At 42.8% G+C, this 20,036-nt stretch overlaps 1 protein-coding gene across 1 annotated transcript in view; it reads right to left on the bottom strand.

Moving 5' to 3' along the window:
- Positions 1–666: 666 nt before the first annotated feature.
- Positions 667–20,036, bottom strand: part of KCNU1 (potassium calcium-activated channel subfamily U member 1) — a gene marked incomplete at its 5' end in the record, with an annotated part of 78,948 nt that continues 59,578 nt past the window's right edge. Inside the window, 5 exons of the mRNA XM_084614979.1 lie at positions 667–832; positions 2,168–2,272; positions 3,531–3,725; positions 8,425–8,555; positions 15,765–15,842. Of these exons, the coding sequence (XP_084471105.1) occupies positions 668–832; positions 2,168–2,272; positions 3,531–3,725; positions 8,425–8,555; positions 15,765–15,842 (674 nt within the window). The 3' untranslated portion in view covers position 667. The remainder of the gene's footprint in view (positions 833–2,167; positions 2,273–3,530; positions 3,726–8,424; positions 8,556–15,764; positions 15,843–20,036) is intronic.

Raw genomic sequence — 20,036 nt, forward strand, 5'->3', positions numbered from 1 at the left:
AGGTTCAATACCCCTTTATGCACCTATTCCCACACCCTCCTACTTCTGAGACCATATTTGATTACATCTTGACCTTTTGTCTATACTTGGGCATTTAGGCTATCTATTTTGGGTATTCCCACTATTGTCATAAGGATTTGCTCAGGTAGAAGGTTCTCTGTTCAATGACATTAAGGAAGTCTGGGCTAAATACAGCCTTTGCAGTCTAACAGTCTATCACAGGATACATATTGCTAAATCTTTTAACCCAAGGTTACTTACGTATGCTAACTTACAATAGGCCTAATGTGGCCTCATGCTAAGTACTGTGCCCCAGGTCTACTGCAAAACCAATTTGAAGATAATCCTTACATTTCTTTGGTTACTCCTACTTTGCATGAGAATTTGAGTTTCATTGGTGTTAATTTAGAAAGAGTTAAGATGCTTGCTAAGATATAAATGATTATTTACCTGATCATCTGAGTTAAGGTCATGGGTAAAAGGTTCACATGGATGCCTAACTTCTGTAGGCACTTTTGAAAATCCCAGCCTGTGTGGCTACACAGTTGCTCATGTCAGTGTTTAAGCATTTCAAATTGCCTGCTACATCCCTAGGAAAAAATGACCAAGAAAGCTCATTGTGGGGTCTTAGTAACCAATACATTCTTTTTTATTTCCACAGTCTCACTTAATTTTGCTTTATGGAGCTGTCCGTATGGCTCTGATGCCTCCTTGGTGAAAGATCCTCCTCACAAACTGACAGGTCACTAGTTGCTGTGGTGCTGAATGGGACAATGCAAAACACCATATCCGTAGGTAACATCTTGAAATCACTGGGGGGCCGAGCAATTGCATACCTGGAAAAGCACCAGAACATGAGAATCCAACAGCTCTGTGGGGTCCTTTGACCTTTGCTAAGTAATGCTCAGAATAGCTAGGGAATAGCATCTTTTTGCAATGTTTAACTGCACTTGAAAAATCCTTTTGAATAATTAGAACAGAGGTCAGCAACCTTCGGCACGCGGTCCACCAGGGTAATCCGCTGGCGGGCCATGAGACATTTTGTTTATGTTGACCATCCGCAGGCACAGCCTCCCGCAGCTCCCAGTGGCCATGGTTTGCCGTTCCTGGCCAATGGGAGCTGTGGGAAGAGGCAGCCAGCACGTCCCTGCAGCCCGCTGTTTCCCGCAGCTCCCATAGGCCAGGAACAGTGAACCGCAGCCACTGGGAGCTGCGGGGGGCCATGCCTGTGGACGGTCAACGTAAACAAAATGTCTCACGGCCCGCCAGCGGATTACCCTGATGGACCGCGTGCCGAAGGTTACCAACCCCTGAATTAGAAGATGCATACTATACTGTACCATTCATAGGGCTTTCTTCTGCCTTCACTTATACCTAGGAATAAGATATAAATTTTTAATTGGGGTTAATTAATCACTGGAAGAGATTGCCAAGGGATGTGATAAATGCTTTATCCCTCGAAGAGTGGGTGTCTTTTTAAGAGAGCTGCTCTAGTTCAACCAACATTTTTGGCTCATTGCAGGAATCATTGGGTGGGATTCTCTGGCCTTGGTCATGCTGGAGATCAGATTAGATGATCATTGTGCTCTCTTCTGACTTTAAAATCTGTGGAATCTATGAATTTGGACAACCCCACTAACATCACACTCTGGCCTCTCGCTAAAGGCCAGTGTTCACATGTAAAGAATAATCAGATATTAAATAAGCATCGTTGTCTCTCATGCTAGCCTATAGTAGGCACCGTAACTGCCACAAAAGTAGATATATCTAAAGGTCTCTGTTCAGGGGATACCCAGAGCCATAACAAGGGTGTAAATCTTGACTCAGACTGGGGAAGGGACCAGGATTATGATATCATGGAGGCACAGCACTGGAACAGCTGGGGCTGCTCTAGTTTAAGATTTAGGTTAGCATCTGAGCTTCAAGTCAAGACTGAGGTGTCTTGTTAGAGCCATGTGAAGGCTTCATCTGCCCGCACTGCACATGTAATTAGCAAATCTTGACTCCTTTGTTTTCATGAGCACTCCAAAATTCATTGTATCTCCTTGCCCACCATCTAAAATAATTGCAGCATTATGATTATGATTGATTAAACAGAATTTTTTGGATCTTTCTTGCCCAGCTCAAACTGAAGTAAATATAAAACACAGTTTCAAATAAAATGCACTCCCCTATTCTTGTATGGATTGGGCTCTTCTGTCAGACGGTAGAGTCCAAAGCAAAGGATTCCAAACAAGTCTAATGCTTTGCAGTAAATGTCTCCAAAGGAATCCTGCAGAGAGAGAACAAAAAGTACTCTTAGCTGGAATGGTCATTCAGCCCTCTGGTGAGATCAGTCCATTAGCAGATTTATTATTATTTACTATTGGTATTTCAGTAGCACCGAGGAGCCCCAGTCATGGACCCCACAGTGCTTGATGCTGTAGAAGCACAGAATAAAAAAAGGACCCTGCCCTACAGAGTTTACAATCTAAGTAATATTAAGAAAGGATATCTGACACCCTAACCACAGATTCAGATCCAACTTAATGAACCTGAATTTTACGTATGTCAGCTTAGTCTTATGTCTCCACTAGGGCATGTGCGCAAGGTTGTGTTTCACACTCAGCAGCCAGAGAAAAGACAAACCCTGATTCAGCAAAGCACATAAGCACGTTCTTAACTTTAAGCACTTGCTTAAGTCCCATTGACTGAAGTGCTTTGCTGAATCAAGGCCTTCATTTGGAGAGTGGTTTTCAAAATGCTTAATAAGGATGAGCAATGCCTAGCCTTGAGAGTCACACTCACTTGCCTTGGTACATGATACATGCCAGGATTCCAACCCCCTTCCCATTGGTCCCTGTGGATTTGTATGAAAGAGACAATAATGACCACTGGAGAGATGACCGTGGACAGCAATCAGGGACAAAGGAAGCCAGGTATCTTTGGAAGAGAAAGAGACACATCTAGGCCAGGCCCTGGTCAGTAGTCACCAGCATTTTGGTAAGAGAACAAGAAGAGGATAAGTTGATAGAGGGTGATTCAGGTGATATTTTACTCTGAGGTTTGCAGCAGGCCAGAGTGTCAATATCATATTAGGACAGCCAATATCCCAGCTACACAAGTGAATCTTGGGATATTTTGTGCCTGGTCATATTCTTATGAAAGTTCCAAAATCTCTTGCTGTAAAATAAAGGAGGCTTCAGAATGGACAGGATATTGTTGAGACAGTCACCACTGGCTACTCGCAGATTGCATAGGTGGTGAGGCTGGATAAGGGAGGAGATATTTACTGACTGCACTTGGTAACCAACTCACTAATCAGTGCGAGGTCATGACATATTTACCCCATAAAACACTGAGATACAGGACATGCCATATACACAGGTTAGGCTGTTCACATGCTGCACTGAATAGCGATATGGGATCTGATTATACTCTCAACACTGGGTTTCCATTGACTTCAGGGGAGTTACTTCTAATTTACACCAGTGTGAGATCAGAACCAAGCTCATAAAGGGCAACGCTACCAAGATGGTACTATAACTTACCCGGGAATCCATTAACAGCCTCTTGGACAGAGGCATAAGCGCAAGTTTGCACCTAGCTCTGGGGGCCACGTATGCTGTGTTCATGAAACTGCCACACAGCACATTCTTCTCTGCCAGCTGTTCCTCCAGTTCAGGGCTTGTCCCACCCGTCACCAGAGTCTGGAGCAGAGCCAAGACGTGGTGGTCACGGTAGGTCTGGAAAGGAAGGTCACAGCAGACACACAAACCTCCGGTTTATATCAGGCTGACAAAAATGATCACCCTATCACTTTAAGATGGAAATTACCTATCCGTCACCTCTAGTACAGCAATCCCTGCTGGTGCAGGATTATTCTCCACAGTGTGTGCTCCAGTGTTTTGACTAGACCTGGTCAGAAAATGGGACTTCTTCCCCCCCCCCCCGCAATTAGATTAAAATGAAAAAGAATTCCTGTCCTGAATCAGGACGAAACGTGAAAAAAATCTCAACAATCTTAATGAACCAGAAATCTGGGAGAGGTGTGTGTGAAACTAAATTGGGTCAACAGAAACATTTCGTTTTGATTTTGAGCTTCTTATTTTCTTAAATGCTTTTTACAATAACTTATCCTAAATTTCTAAACAAAAAGTTGTTTGGAGTCAAAAAATGGAACTCTTCACTGAGAAAATGTCAAAAAAGGGGACATTCTGGCAATTTTGAAACTTCTATTTTCAAAAGTTTTTCAAAACAGGAAATTCATTGAAACCAACCCTTTCCTGAGAAAAGTTTTTGTTTTGATGAATCTGTATTTTCCAATGCAAAAATATTTCGTTGACAAATTTCCATCTGTCTCTGATTACAGTCTAAATAGACCAAGTCAGACAAGGGGTGAAAGGGGAAACAGAGGCAGCAATTAGCGAAAAGGCTTGCTCAAGGTCACACAGACGTCAGTGATAGGGATGGAAAGAAAGCTCAGGTCTTCTGATTCTAGCACCCTAATTCTGTGGCTATATTTTTTTAAAGTTATGCAGGGCGCTTTAGCTTCATGGGCCCTCTGTTTTGGAAGAAGACTGGTGAAGACAGAACTAACACACTGAGCTTTCAAAATATCCCCCCAGACTGACAAAACAGAATACTCATTAAGTGTACAGCCCAAACTCTGCAGGACACAGTGGGCCTAATCCTCTATTGTCCTGCACTTTGTGAATTCATTTATACCAATAATAGTCGGCAAAAAATGCTAGCAACTCAGAAAGATACTTTCTGAAACACACTCTTAACAATGTAAGTAACTCTACAAGGAGAATCCGTGCCAGTCGTTTAAGCTAGATAAGGAGGCTCTCTGGAGAAACTATAAAGCACATCCTGAAACATTACAAGACAGAAGTAGGGGGAAAAAGACAACTGAGCTTTTGCAAACCTGAAAAAAAAGTGTGTGGTTCAAATTCAAATTTGGGGCAAAAAAAAAAAAGCATTTTTCTTATGTTTATTTGAACCGATTTCCTCTGTCCATAATCTCAATGCATCGAATAATTTAATTTCTACTCTTTCTCAAAAACTGATTTCCCACATGTAGCAATCTTATGGAATCTGTCAGCTGCATTCTCAGGAGGAAAAACTAAACAAGCTGTGGAGAAGGAATGGTGTTACTAAATCAGAGCTAAACTCAAATCCGCTTAATAACATGTGAACACATTGTTGGGCAAAAGGCTATAATGCTGTTAGAGTAATTATCAGCCTTTTAAAGTAAGGAGCTGTAGTCTGGGGTTATTCTGAAGTGATACTGCTCCAGAGGAATCTGCATTTTACATATTTAACTGAAGAGCGCTGAGCTATTTAACATATCGTTGCTGTACTTTTTGACATCAAAAGAATTGTATTTCCATACTTGGGTGAATTAATAGGATTTGCATGTCACCCTCATTCTGTACTTTCTTTGCTTAGCTATACTGTAGAAGTTTGAAAGGGGCAAAACAAGTAAAGAGATGTGTAAGAGTATATGCACACAGGCAAGTTTCAGTATGCTTAAAATGGATCTCCAAGCTCACTGTAAAGGAGCCAAGTTCTTGTGATGAAAGGGGGAGACCCTACTGACTTCTCCATCTGTTATTTGGTTACAGCCTGAAGAGCATGGATGCCCTTGGAATGCCACTGCATACGACAGGACAGGCTGTGAACCCTCTTCTCACATTATTGAGCAGTTACCCAGTTAGTCCCATCAACTCCATATTGGCTGCTGAGCATGATGGAAAATCCAGACCAATTGTAAGTGCTGAGCATTTGCAAACCTGGCCCTGCATGAGTTGCCCCCCATCATACAGGAAACCTACGGCAGAGTTATTAATTGAACTCTTTTCAGTGCCTTAACCACAAAACCATCCTCTCTCTCTTCTTGCACTATATAGCTCCTTTCTGTCCTGCTAGCCATCAAGTATCAGGTTAGCGCGAGAGCCATTTCTACTTCCAACTTCTGAGGGGGTTATGCTTCACTTGATGGAATCTACTGTCATTGCTTTTCCTCCACTCTGGCCTCTCTAGCACCGTCCTTTCCCGTTACAGAAAAACAACAAACTGGCTCTCAGGCAGCTCAAAACCCCAGGAACTTTCAGCAGATCTTCACAATGATGGGAAAGCGGAGATGATATTTAACAGCTGAATGCTTTCCTCTATTCTTTATTCTCATTCGCTTGCTTTGCTTTTCCCAACCCTCTGCCTGACTAAACAATATCATGTCTCTTTTCCTTCTTCCCTACATTTAATGACCAGCTGAATCTGACCAAAGACATTCTCCTGCTGAAAAATTAGACCTAAGAGTTGATCATTCCTGGACTGACTTGGGATCTGAAGCCTGAGTGAAATTTTATCCTTTAAGATAGGTCATGCTAGATCTCAAGTTACTTTTACACTTGACACCAGCGATCCTTAATTACAGTCAGGCTGACTGACATATCAGTGACTAGCAGCCATGTAATACTTTCCCTAACACTGGAGTCTTCTCAGGAAAGCATAACTGGACTTGACACTCTTCTTTTTTTTTTTGGACTGCTTATCCCTTCAAGAGGTTTGTGGTGTATTTATTCAATTTCTTTAAAACTGCCGCCCAAGCAGTATCTTGTTACACCTGAATCCAAGGCAAGTCACGTGTAACTTGACTGCAGCACCAAAGGTCATGGAGGATGGGAGGTGGCACAGTTAAGAAAGAAGGGCAGCCAGTTTGGGAGATGCAGGCTTATTATGAATTGAACTGCTGTCTTCCTGACAAAATATTGGCTTAACTGCCCCACACTTTCCCTCATCCGCGTCACTACCATCAGTATCACTCACTTGTGTCAGTGATCTGACATGAATATGTTATGGGGGTGGGGAACTGTCATGTTCTCTTTGCTCTCCTTACATTTTCAATCCCATCTACCATGTTAAACACACTCTTAAAGATATAAATGTTATACAGAGCCAGTGCCAAAAAATTTTGCAGATTCAAACCTTTCCCTCTTTTGCAAGGGTCCTAATCTGATGGGGCTTGCAGACATCTGGACCACATCGGGTTTATGATTGTGGCAATATGTGTAGAATTAGTTGTACACCTAAATCTCTTTGTAGAAAACATACTACTCCCATTGACTTCGCTTTGCAATCCAGCCCAATTGAATTTCCATGCTGATGCCAGACAGACATCCCTGGAGAATGAAGTGTTTTGTTTATCCCCACATCAGTTATAGCAGGGTAGTGGTCGTGCAAATGTCCCTCCACACTTCAGCTCACCAATGCACCTCAAGCCGGACCTGGAGGTACCTTCTCCCACTCCCTCTGTCCCTCCCTCCCATGGATGAGCAAGAAGTTTGAGTCTTCATGGGCCATTCAGTTATTGGCACTACTATTGTGATTTCCAACACAGGGTCCAATTGGTGTCAAAGGTAATGATGGTTTGAACGAATACATTTCCCTTTAGAGGAACAGCTTGCTCCTGATCTAAATCATGCTAAAAAACAGTCAGACTCATCCTAAATATCTTTTACAGCAAGTAAGGATTCTTTAAAAAAAAAAATCTGTAATGAAAACACTATAAAATAACTCCAGCTAACTTATTTATACAGCGTAGAGAAGCGGTTCTCAAACTGTGGATCGGGACAACCTGTTTTAATGGGGCCGCCAAGGCTGGCATTAGCTTTGCTGGTGCCTGGGGCCAAAGCAAAGCTCGAGCACCACTTCCCAGGGCAGAAGTCGAAGTCTGAGGGCTTCAGCCCTGGATGGCAGGGATCAGATTACAGGCCCCCGCCTGGGGCTAAAGCCCTTGGGATTTGGATTTGGCCCTCCCCACCTGGGGTGATGGGGCTCAGGTTTTGGGCCTGCCCGCCCCCACCCAGGGTAGTGGGGCTCAGGTGGGCTCAGGCTTCGGTCCCTCCTCCTGGGGTCGTGTAGTAATTTTTGTTGTCAGCAGGGGGTTGCAGTGCAATAACGTCTGAGAACCCCTGGCACAGAGAATGAGAGAGCTGACAATGGTGTGCACTGAATGAGATGTCTCTTGGAACTGATGGTTCTCCGGATTCGCATAACCCTGTGGAACTCACTGCCACAAGATATCATTGAGGCCAAAAGCAGGATTCAAAAAAGGAGTAAACATTTCTCTGGATAACAGGAATATCTAGAGCTATAAAATTTAAAGGATTAAAAATATACAAGAGTTTTGGAAGAGCTATAAACTCTCCTACATTAGGGAATAAGCCAACCTCTAACTAACCCCATCATTGCCTACTGCAGGGTTTCTTGCACCTTGTTCTCAAGCAGGTGATATTGGCTGCTTTTTTTGGAGACAGGATGGGAGATTTAGTGGATTTATCCCAAATGGAAATTGTTATATTGCTTGATCGGTTGTCCCTGTCCTAGCGAATGGTTGTTTATGAGGCCACCAGTTACAGGAGTCAGTGATGTACTTACAGTAGACAAGAGAGAATCCAAAAAGCTATCTGAGAAGATACCACCAGTGGAGCTGAGATACAACTCTTGTTCTGGGATCTGAGAGTCACTGCTAATGTGGTGATCAATGAACTGGACATTCGATGTAGTGTCTGTAAAATCAATCAATCAATCAAAGAAGGAACACTAAAGATCTTAAAAACACTGTAGTTACCATACAGGATGAGAACAGAACAATGATTCATTAGCCTAGCCCATTATCCTGTCTCCTGCACTAGCCAGAACCTACTGCTTTAGAGGAAGAAGGGGAAAAAAGCGTTTAATGTACCTGACCAGTTGTGCACTGGGACAAAAGCTTATCACACCAAGAACCCAGACCTTAGTGACATGGGGTAAAAGTTTTCAAAGCACCCAAATGACTTAGGAATAAAGCCACATTTTCAAAAATGACTTATGACTTAGGTTTCTTTTTGAAGTCACTTTTTGAAAATGGGACTTCCCAAGTCACTTTTTGAAAATGGGACTTTGGCTTCTCAGTCACTTAAATGTTTTGGAAACTTTTACCCATAATGCCTCAGCATCCTGTAGCAGTGAGTTCCACTGCTTAATTATACAATCATAAAAAAGAAAAAAAATTGCTGTTTAAATTTGCTTAGTTAATTTTTTGGAACCCCCTCCCCCCGCCTCACACACCAATTCTTAAGTTATGGGATATCAGGCAGTCTCTCAGTCTTGCCCACATTTAAGAGCCAACATATAGTTCTTGAAGAAATCCTCATAATAAAAAATGGCATTGCTTTAACTTTCTTTTCTGTTTTTAATAGACTGTGTAAATCGTCCAGGCAGAAGGCACCTGCTGTGCTGCTGAATGTACTAGGTATATGCTCGTATTCGAGCTATGCCAGTGAGAATGTTGATGAATGACAGCAACACAGCTGGAGTGGGACAGAATGAGCAACGGAATTAAGACCAAGAACCCATTTTTTCCATTAAAAATAAAACCTTAACAAGTAACCTTCCTGTGATTACTGATTAATGTATTTTGTGCCCTGCAAAGCTAGGAGGCATTTGAACAGATGCTTAAAGAAGGTGACTAAAATTGGCCAGTTTCACATTGCTGTTGAAAGACTTCTGATACCCGGTCACACTGGCATTATCATTTAGCAGTGTATTCTGTACACAAAAATTTAACCAACCTACATTTTGGGGGTCAGACCTTCAACGGGTATAAATCAGTATTGCTCCATTGATCGGCCCTTAAGAATCTGGGTATAAAAACCATGGACATACTAGCACAGATTGAAATAACCTGTTTTGTTTTTTTCCCATTCTTTCCTGTTTAGGGGGGGGTTGTTATTGTTTCTAAGTTATTTGTTTCACTTATTGGCCGCTTGTGCCAGGGGTATCTAGCAGCCGTAACTCCAGAGGAATGTCCATTCACCCTGCGTTCGAGGGAGTAGCCAAGCAAAGTTTGTTGCATTGGAAATCCGAACCCTGCCAGCCAGTTCCCTGGGCTAAACGAAAGCCCACTGCGCCCAGTGAGACATTCTATTGACTTCAATGGGCTTTAGATCAGCCTGATGGGAGGTGGCTGGTTTGGCTAATTCCCTTCCTTGAATACTCCTCCTCATGTCCCCATAAGTAAGGGGAAAGCAGCAGCCTATCAGAGTATAAGGGCAGTAACACAACTCTCCAGATGTGGGAATAATGCTCCAACAGCTATATCCATGTCTATTTCCTTCATGGGCACTCAGGATCTATGCTGGCACTGAAAAGTCCGTGTTTCGGTCTATCATGCCTCATGGCTCAGCAAGTGCCAGGAGATGGCATGGCCTCAGGGGCCACAGTAAGCTTTGTACTTCACTGGGATATCATCATGATCTCACAGTAATTACAGCAGAGGCCAGCCAAGCTTGGCAATGCTGATTCAATTGAGATATCATATTGCAGATGAGAATCCAGAGGAAACAGCTTGGCTGCTTTTAATACAATGGGTCTGAGTTCCTGGAGAGCTCTTTTTAATGTAGAAATTGGGTCTGCTGATGCCTTCTTATGCTTCTGTGGGAGCTGGGAGTCTGTAATAGGTTTCCTTTGGTAGGTGGCAATTGAGGAGCTCGTAGGAATTTACTATTTACCAGTTATATTGTGGCAGCTCCTAGAGGCCATCACGGTCAGGACTCCACTGTGCTAAGTGTTGTACAAACATATAGCAAAGGCCAATCCTTGCCCAGAAGAGATGGCAATCTAAAAGACACAGGATGAAATCCTATCCCCATGGAGATGAACATCAAAACTTCCACTGACTTCAGTTGGCCCAGGATTTCACCCAAAGATACTAAGGATCTAAGATATTAAGGTGCTAAGATGATACTTTTGGCAGGTTTTGAGCAGTGTGTGACTGGTATTCAGAAGATGCCTTTGGTAGATGGCAACATTGGTAATGGATGTCTTATTGCTGACATTGGTATGTAGTACCCAGCAGTGACCAGAGGTTAGCCACAGACCTGATCCAGCAAAGCACGTATGCATATGGCTAACTTTAAGCATGCAAGTAATTCCTCCATTGGCTTGGAAGGTAGGCACAGACATAAGTGCTTCACTGGCCAGGGAGCTATATGAGGGACTTTTTGCAAGACAGCTGTTTTTGTGCTTTCAAGTCTTAAACTCTTGAGGGCATTTGCCTTCATACCTTACCCCTGAGTCTGCAAACAGATTCCCATTTCTGTTCTAGGCCACAGTGGGGGCAGGGAAGCATGTGCGAAGGGACTGGCCCAAATTCATTACTTTGTCAAAGATCTAACATGACTAAAATGCAAAGCCATGTCAATTGATTTCAGGTGTTTTCCCCTCCACTGCCACATGGAATCCAGGAGGGAATTGCGCACTTGGTCCATTGCCTGTCTCAAGCCATCAGCTTGACGGCACATTCTCTCCTCAGTGGGGCTGGATCGTAACAGCTGGCTCAAAACATTCTGAGATGCTGGGAGGCAAGAGAAATAAAAGCACAGACCACAGCACAAGTGAATATCAAAGCATGACTATGGGAAATTCAAGTGTCAGAGTGGCCCATAGGTCTGAGATGCTGGTAGGACAGGTGTTATTTGATTATTATTTCTATTGCAATATTGGCTAGAAATCCCAGTCATGGATGGTACCCTATGGTGCTAGGTGCTGTACAAAAAGATGGTCAATGCCCCAAAGAGCTTACAATCTAAGTGAGGCATCATGTCCTAAACCTAAGCTTTGTAATCCCTTCCAAACTATCAGTACCAAGACATGTGACAGAACACTAATGAAATCAGGCTGGAACCCTCAGAGAACAACCTTCTTTCATGATTTCTGCTGCTTCCTGGCACCTATGGGAAATTAAGCTGTGATAAGGCAGCATCAGGACCATAGGGTACGATCAGTCAGTAAAATGTTGTTTTGAGGTTGTAAATAAGGATGGTCTTGTGGCTAAGGCACTGGATTGGGACTCAGAAGAGCTGGGGGCAATTTCTGGTTCTGCCCCAGATCCCCTATATGACCTTGAGCAAGTCATGAGATCTCTCTATATCTCAAGTCTCCTTCTGTACATAACAGAAGAACAGCCATACTGGGCCAGACCAATGGTCCATCTAGCCCAATATCCTATCTTCCAACAGTGTCTAATGCCAGATATTTCAAAGGAAATGAACAGAACTGGGAAATTATCAAGAGATCCATCCCGTCATCCAGTCCCAGCATCTGGCAGTCAGAGGCTTAGGGACATCCAGATCATGGGGTTGCATCCCTGACCATCTTGGCTCATAGCCATTGATGAAGCTATCCTCCGGGAACTTAACTAATTCTTTTTTGAATGAAGTTATACTTTTGGCCTTCACAACATCCCCTGGCAATGAGTTCCACAGGGTGACTCTGCATTGTACTTCCTTTTGTTACCTGGTGCCTATTAATTTCATTGGTGACCCTTGGTTTGTGTGTTATTTGAAGGGTTAAATAGCGCTTCCTTATTCACGTTCTCCATACCACTCATGATTTTATAGACCTCTATCATATCTCCCCTTAGTGTCTCTTTTCCAAGCTGAACAGTCCCAGTCTTCTTAATCTCTCCTATATGGAAGCTTAATCATTTCTGTTGCCTTTCTCTGTACCTTTTCCAATTCTAATGTATCTTTTTTGAGATGGGACGACCAGAACTGCACGCAGATTCCAGGTGTGGAGGTGCCATAGATTTATATAGTGGCATTATGATATTTCCTGCCTTATTATCTCTCTCTTTCCTAATGGCTCCCAACATTCTGTTCGCTTTTTTGACTGCCACTGCATATCCATCATTTTGTATGTATAGTTGGGATTATGTTTCCCAAGGTGCATCACTTTGCATTTATCAACACTGAATTCCACCTGCCATTTTGTTGCCCAGTCACCCAGTTTTGTGAGATCCCTTTGTAACTCTTCACAGTCAGCTTTGGATTTAACTAATTTGAGTAATTTGTATCATCTGCAAACTTCTAGAGATACCACTATTTAGGCCTCTCCATTCTGAAAACCGACCATTTATTCCTGCCTTGTGTTTCCAGTCTTTCAACCAGTTACTGATCCATGAGAGGACCTTCCCTCTTATCCCATGACTCCTGACTTTGCTTAAGAGCCTTTGATGAGGGACTTTGTGATAGGCTTTCTGAAAGTCCAAGTACACTATATCCACTGGATCACCCTTATCCACTTGTCTGTTGAGCTCATCAAAGAATTCTAATTTTGTTGACCCCATCAAAGAATTCTAATAGATCGGTGAGGCATGAGTTCCCTTTATAAAAGCCATGTTGACTCTTCCCCAACAAATTGTGTTCATCCATGTGTCTGATAATTCTGTTCTTTATTATAGTTTCAACCAATTTGCCTGGAACTGAAAGGGTTATTGGCCTGTAATTGCCAGGATCACCTCTGGAGCCATTTTTAAAAGTGGTGTCACACTAGCTATCCTCCAGTCATCTGGTACAAAAGCTGATTTAACTGATAGGTTACATACCACAGTTAGCAGTTCTACAATTTCATATTTTCAGAACTCTTGAGTGAATGCCATCTGGCCCTGATGACTGATTATTGTTTAATTTACCAATTTGTTCCAAAATCTCCTCTATAGACACCTCAATCTGGGACAGTTCCTCAGATTTGTCACCTAAAAGAAATGGCTCAGGTGAGGGAATCTTCCTCACATCCTCTGCAGTGAAGACTGATGCAAAGAATTCATTTACTCATTTATTCATTCATTTACCTCTGTAAGATGAGGTAGTCATACATCCCTACATCATGGGGTGTTGCGAGGGTAAATTCATTAAGGGACGTGAGCTGTTCATATACTATAGGGATGGAGACCTACATGGGTAGAATGTACAGCCACTGGACCTTGGGCAGCTTTGGTGAAAATGAGGTTTCTGTGGAGAGCTACATTTTTCTTTCTCTCCAACTGGTGCAGTTTCAATTAGCTCAGCCAAATAGAATCTCCCAGTAGAAATGTGATTATTTTTCTAATGTGTCTCTGGAGTCTCCATTAACAGTTACTCCAAGTGTAATGACTACCCAGCCACAAGCTCCATCACCACAACTTTTCAGTAATTTGCAAACTGGATACAATTAACTTAGGCTTGAAGAGAGACTGGGAGTGGATGGGTCATTACACAAAGTAAAACTATTTCCCCTTGTTTATTTCCCCCACCCCCCACCCCCCACTGTTCCTCAGACGTTCTTGTCAACTGCTGGAAATGGCCCACCTTGATTATCACTACAAAAAGTCGTCGTCCCCCCCGCCCCCGCTCTCCTTCTGGTAATAGCTCACCTTAAGTGATCACTCTCGTTACAGTGTGTATGGTAACACCCATTGTTTCATGTTCTCTATGTATATAAATCTCCCCACTGTATTTTCCACTGAATGCATCTGATGAAGTGAGCTGTAGCTCATGAAAGCTTATGCTCAAATAAATTTGTTAGTCTCTAAGGTGCCACAAGTACTCCTTTTCTTTTGTGAATACAGACTAACACAGCTGCTACTCTGAAACTTTTCAGTACTGTTACTTCCTGCCCCAGCTGGAACTGGAAAGCACAGAAAATCATGGAAATAGGAGAAACAATAAAATAAATAAATAAATGAATGAATAAAATAACATTGTCAAACCTCAGACAAACAAGTAAACCTCCTATTCAAACCACCTCAGCCATTCCTACCGCCACCTCAGGGCATCGAGCTTTGAAAGAGTTACCATAAGCTGTGCTGTGATGATCCTGAGAGATGGTTACATATGGACAAGAAGGAAGGGCAGATCATTGGTTCTGGCTCAGTTATGAATGGAGGGTGATTCTGGAATTGACAGAACTGTCACTGAGTTGTTCAGTGCACATGGCACTTCTAAGGATCATGCCAAACAAAACAGTGGCTGATGGAGTCAGGGTCCAGTCAGAACGCCTAGCGACACACTATGCTAATTTGATGAGTACTGCTTTGTGTCAGCACTCTAAATGGAACTAAACATCCGCATCCCTGGAGACTAGCAGCCCAGCCATACCACTCTGGTGTCACACTGCCTGCTATGTTACTAGTAATCAGTTAATCATTGCACATGTTTCTAATTAATGGATTTAGTATGTAATCACCAGGGGATGAAGATGAAACAGCCAAGAGTAGCATGAAAAAGCATTGTGGGTTGTCTCTGTTATAAATGAAATCCAGAGTGGCTGAACAATATGGGATGTGAAGGACAGACGTATTCACTGGATCTGATACTAAAATGCGTTGAGCTCTTGAGCTGTCTCCAGACTAATATGGACTCATCACAGTAATGTCTGAATTGCTCACCATCACTCTGAATGATCTTCACAGCACACCCTTGTGAGGCAGGTGGTACTTAGATTGCATGCTCTTTGGTACAGGGATTGTCTTTCTGGAGAGTGGGCTGACGCCTCTAGATGACAACGTAGTACAAATGAGATGAAAGAGGGAAGTGGTACTAGCCCTAAGTTTACAGACTGGGAACTGAGGCACAGAGAGATTTAGGGACTTGCCCAGATCCCAGAGGGAGTCTGCAGCAGAACCAGGTACTGAACCCGGATCTCCTGATGTGTAGTCAGTTGCATAGCCGTAAGGGTATCCTTTCTCTCCTAAACAGACTCACTACACACTGGGGATTTTATAACACTGTTATAGGTTTTTTCCCCCTGACTCCTTCAAAGCCACCAAATTAACATTTAAGTCAACCCTTTTAATGCTCCTTGGACATGCAGTGCTTGTTGTTTTCTGTCTGTGAATTTTAAAGGGGGCAGGGGGTAAATAAATAATGCAGTACGCTTATCGCTTCTGTGAAATTTGTTCCCAAAGAATAACTTACTCAGCTCTGTGATGATGGGGATCCTTTTATAACTTGGCTCTGATTCATTCTCCAGTGTTCTCACTCTGCCAACTGCCTCTGCAGAAACAATCAACAACAACATGGGGAGAGAAGAGAGAGGTAAAGGCAGAAAGACAATGGTTCAGAGACTGACACATACAGAAAGGCACTTACCTGAGCCTAAAAAATGCCATTGTCATGTAAAAATCCCAAAGCACTTCCTATAAATAGAAAGTTTCTTGCCTTGGTTTGCTTTTCCATGCTGCATTTTATTCACTCAGAGTTTCAAAGGATTAAGAAAGAAAAGCTCTCCTGGGAGCCGCTTATTGACATCATAACTAAAATATAATTACTCTCTGTGGAGCAGCGGGGCTGGTAATAGTGTTGTTAGGCACAAAGCCCCTAGTAAGCCAATTTGCACTCCAAGGGTGTTTTTTTTTTTCCCTTGAAGAAGGCTATAAAGAAATGGGATAGGACATGTGCAGCAAAAGTGAAGGGGAAAGCAAAATGGCCTGCATTTTGGAACTCAAGACATAAGCCAGTGGTTTAAGAGAGACATGTGAAGGCCTCCTGGAAAACATTAGTCCTGATTCTCCCCTTACTTTGTGGGTGCCTTCAAGGAGTTATTTCTGATTTACATCAGTGGGAAAACCAGACTCATTTTATTTAAAGACAGTTTTCAGAGACTGTGTTAGATTGTCTGCTTTCCCCATCTCTTGTTTGGATAGGATTTGATTCGGTCTCTCTTACTTATGTTCTATCAATCAACATCTAAGTACTTATATTAGTGCCCATCACTGTAATATCTGAGTAGGTGACTATTAATTGGACTAATCATTGAGTAAGGCATTATTCAAAGTAAAGATGGCAGAATCCAAACTGCACTAGGGACTCTGACTAAAAGCAGGGTCTCATCTCAGTCAGAGACAGGATATTGGATAGTGGATCGTCTCTCTTACAAATCCTATAGAAAGTGGCTGAACAAACAGGGATAACAGAAGTATTATCTGAGTCTGGAAGTAAAATTCATTGAACCTTCTCTCTGTCTAGACACTAATATGGTCCTAGATGGGTCACTGGTCTAATCTATTCTGACAATTACTAAATTCAGGTGACACAAATGCCCAAAAACATTTGAAATGTGGGGCACAGAAGCAGCACAAAAAGCACCTCCTGGGCATGCACTGGCATTTCTGAACATCGGCTGGTGACATCAGCTAAATGCCTGAAAATGAATTATTGCCCTTTTTCTACCTTTCCACGTATTATAGTAGCTGATTTGAATGTATGTCAGATCATTGCCTGGATGCATTTTCCTTATGTCAATATTTTTGCTACCAAACAGTACACAGCACTGTACCTGAAATCTTACAAACTGGCAGCGTGCTATTACAAAAGATTACTTAATTGTAGATTACTACTGTACATTTGAATTTCAATAGCATATTAAGTTGTCAGACTTAATTACTGTTATATATTTAGATTATGCCACAGATTATTTAGTTCAGTACCTAGGTTTGCCAACCTGTTCACTTAGTGACATGACAGGGTGATCATTACAGCATTACTGGAAAACCTAAAAGTTTCCATGGGAAAGACTAGGAGTCCTTGGCATTCAAAATGACCCTAACAAATGGTCATTCCTGTGGGTGTAAGTAATGTTGACCTCCAGGGGGGTCTGGCTCACTAAGATCTCTTCAGTTGCATACCCCGGAGACAGGTAATGTGTGGAAGAGATGTGCTGGGCTCGGGTAGAGCTCTCTGAAATGTTTATGATGAAATCCAAAACCACAAGACACAACCACAGAAACCTCCAGACTCGGTTCATATAGCTACAATGTTCACTTAACTTCTGAGGAACCTAGGACTTCTGCCTCAAAATCATGACAAATGTCCAACTTTTGCAAGGTTGCAGATGTGAAATGGGGTGGTTTTATTTACAGCTGCAAAGTTTAGGATGATGGAGAATCAGGATCAGAAAGGTGGCTGGATGTCCAGCCAAGTAATTGAATGGTCCATCAGCAACTGATAAATATTGCACAGAAAAGTCCAGCTTTTAACCATCTTTTTTAAAACTAGGTTTGCTGCTTCATAACATACATAAACAGGTATTTTAAATTGGTCCCTTCTGTACTTGCTAGTTCCTCAGATTATTATGATGTTAAAGAATGATCTTCATAATCTATGCTCTCTCCTCCTATTTCCCAAACCAATAGTTACTGTCAGCCAATGCTTTTCTACTCTTGGTCTCCAAGATCAATCTGGGTCATACCAGCAGCAGGTCTTCATCAGTCATTCATTCTCTGGTATGAACTCCACACCCCCTAAAAAAGGAATCCTGCATTCATGGATGTGCTGCAATCCCACTTATTTCAGATGGACTAATTTGGACTATTTATTGGACATCTTCTACATGTCTCCTCCCTGACCCCAATTCTGTGAACAGTTAGGCTCTGTCTACATTGGGTTTTTTTTTTTTAAATTTTGTCTTGCAACTGTAAAGCTATGCCAGTGAAACCCCCGGTGTGGATGTGCTGCACTGGTATAGAACGGAGCTTGTACACGCTAGTGCAATTTATCCCAGTGAGTTCCCATAGTGGGTTGCAACAGTAGAAGCCCTAATTTGCTTCTACCGGGGAACAGGTGTACATTCATATTTTCAAAGCTTAAGATGAAAATAGAACTATAGGTGTCTCTCCTGTGCTGTGGGCACCTACTCCACACATTAAAAATCGCTGAATAAGAAAATGGCTGCCTATAAATACATCCGCTCCTTCCTCCAAAGCCTTATAAAAGGGAAAAAAAGGAGACTATCTGCATTCTCAAACTTAAACATGTGTCTGAGTGTTTGCAAGATCAGGGATCTTTTGAGACAGAGCCCCTCCATGAATGGTTTTGCCAGCCTCATACCAGCTGAGTTTGGCAAAATGTTTGGACATCCTCTATCTCTGTGGGCTCTTTTCTCCCCCACCCCTTTCTAGTTCTTTTACTTGGCTTACATCAAGTAAACAAGCTCATCTCTTTCCCCCTTTGCCCCCACCAAAATGGAAACAGAGAATAGAAGACCCTCTTCCTTATTTATATTTGGATCATCAGCTGACCTCATCAGGTTCCTTAGTTGCTAGCATTATTCAACTGTTTCACCTGGAAGTATTCCCCTCAGTTAATGCCACCTGAGTAGTGGCCCTGTTTCAGCACCACACACAGTGACCCTGCTGTAATAATGCTAGTAGAGAAAGGAAAGATCAACACTAATTTGCACTTGAGGCCAGATTTTCAAAGGTATTTAGGTATCTAAATATGCAAATAGGCACCTACTGGGAAATTCAAAAGTGGCTAAGCAAGTTAGCCATGTAGGGTAGGATCCATGAAGGGACTTAGGCATTGCAATGCTGAATGTCATAACACCTAACTTTTAAGTGCCTAGAAAATCACAGGAACAACACTGTGATCCATAAAGCCAAGTTAGGCATCTAGAGTCCCTACTAACAATGCACAGGGAAAGAGAGGTGCCTCAGAATGTGATCCACAAAAGCCAGCATGCGAGGCAGGGAGCCCCCCAAGCTAACTGATGGGAGCGGGTGTGTACCAAGCCCCGCTCCTCCCACAGACCAGCCTATAGTATAGTGGTTAGGGATCCACCTGGAAGGTGGGAGAGGACCCATTCCCCTACTCCAATCACTTGTTATTTATCCACAATGGAACAGCTTCAGCAGGAGACATTGAAGGAGCCCCACATCAGAATATCCCATAGCTCAGTGATTAGACCCAGCTCCTGTGTGGTGGGACATGCTGTATTCAAATCCTTTCTCTCTGCTGACAGACGGGGGAATTAAACCTGGGTCTCACACATTAGTTAAAAGTTATAAAGTGGGTGCCATTACCTCCTCCTCCAGCTGGCTTTTGAATGGGACCCAATCCTGTAGATCTGCTCAGAGGCAGCCTACCAGATTGTGCCCTGCACATGACTTAGGCAGCTGAATGCCTATCTTCTCCCAGGTCTGGAGTCACTCCGAGGCTTAGGTGGGAGATAAGTGGCACGGCCCAGAGAATAGAGCAGCAGTGAGTGCATTCCAGGGTCTAAAGCTTAGGCACTTAGGGAATTTTTACAGAGGAAAGCTAGGCACCCTGAGTGAATTTAGGTGCCTACAAAGTTAGGTGGCAGCCAAGCAGGAGATTTGGTGCCACACCTGGGGATTTAGATACCTAACTTGTATGTACCTTAGCTACTCATGCATTGCACCCCTACTTCCGCTGAAATCAATGGGAGTT

This window comes from Lepidochelys olivacea (genome assembly GCF_965140295.1).
Source record: "Lepidochelys olivacea isolate rLepOli2 genome assembly, chromosome: 26".
Classification (NCBI taxonomy): domain Eukaryota; kingdom Metazoa; phylum Chordata; order Testudines; family Cheloniidae; genus Lepidochelys; species Lepidochelys olivacea.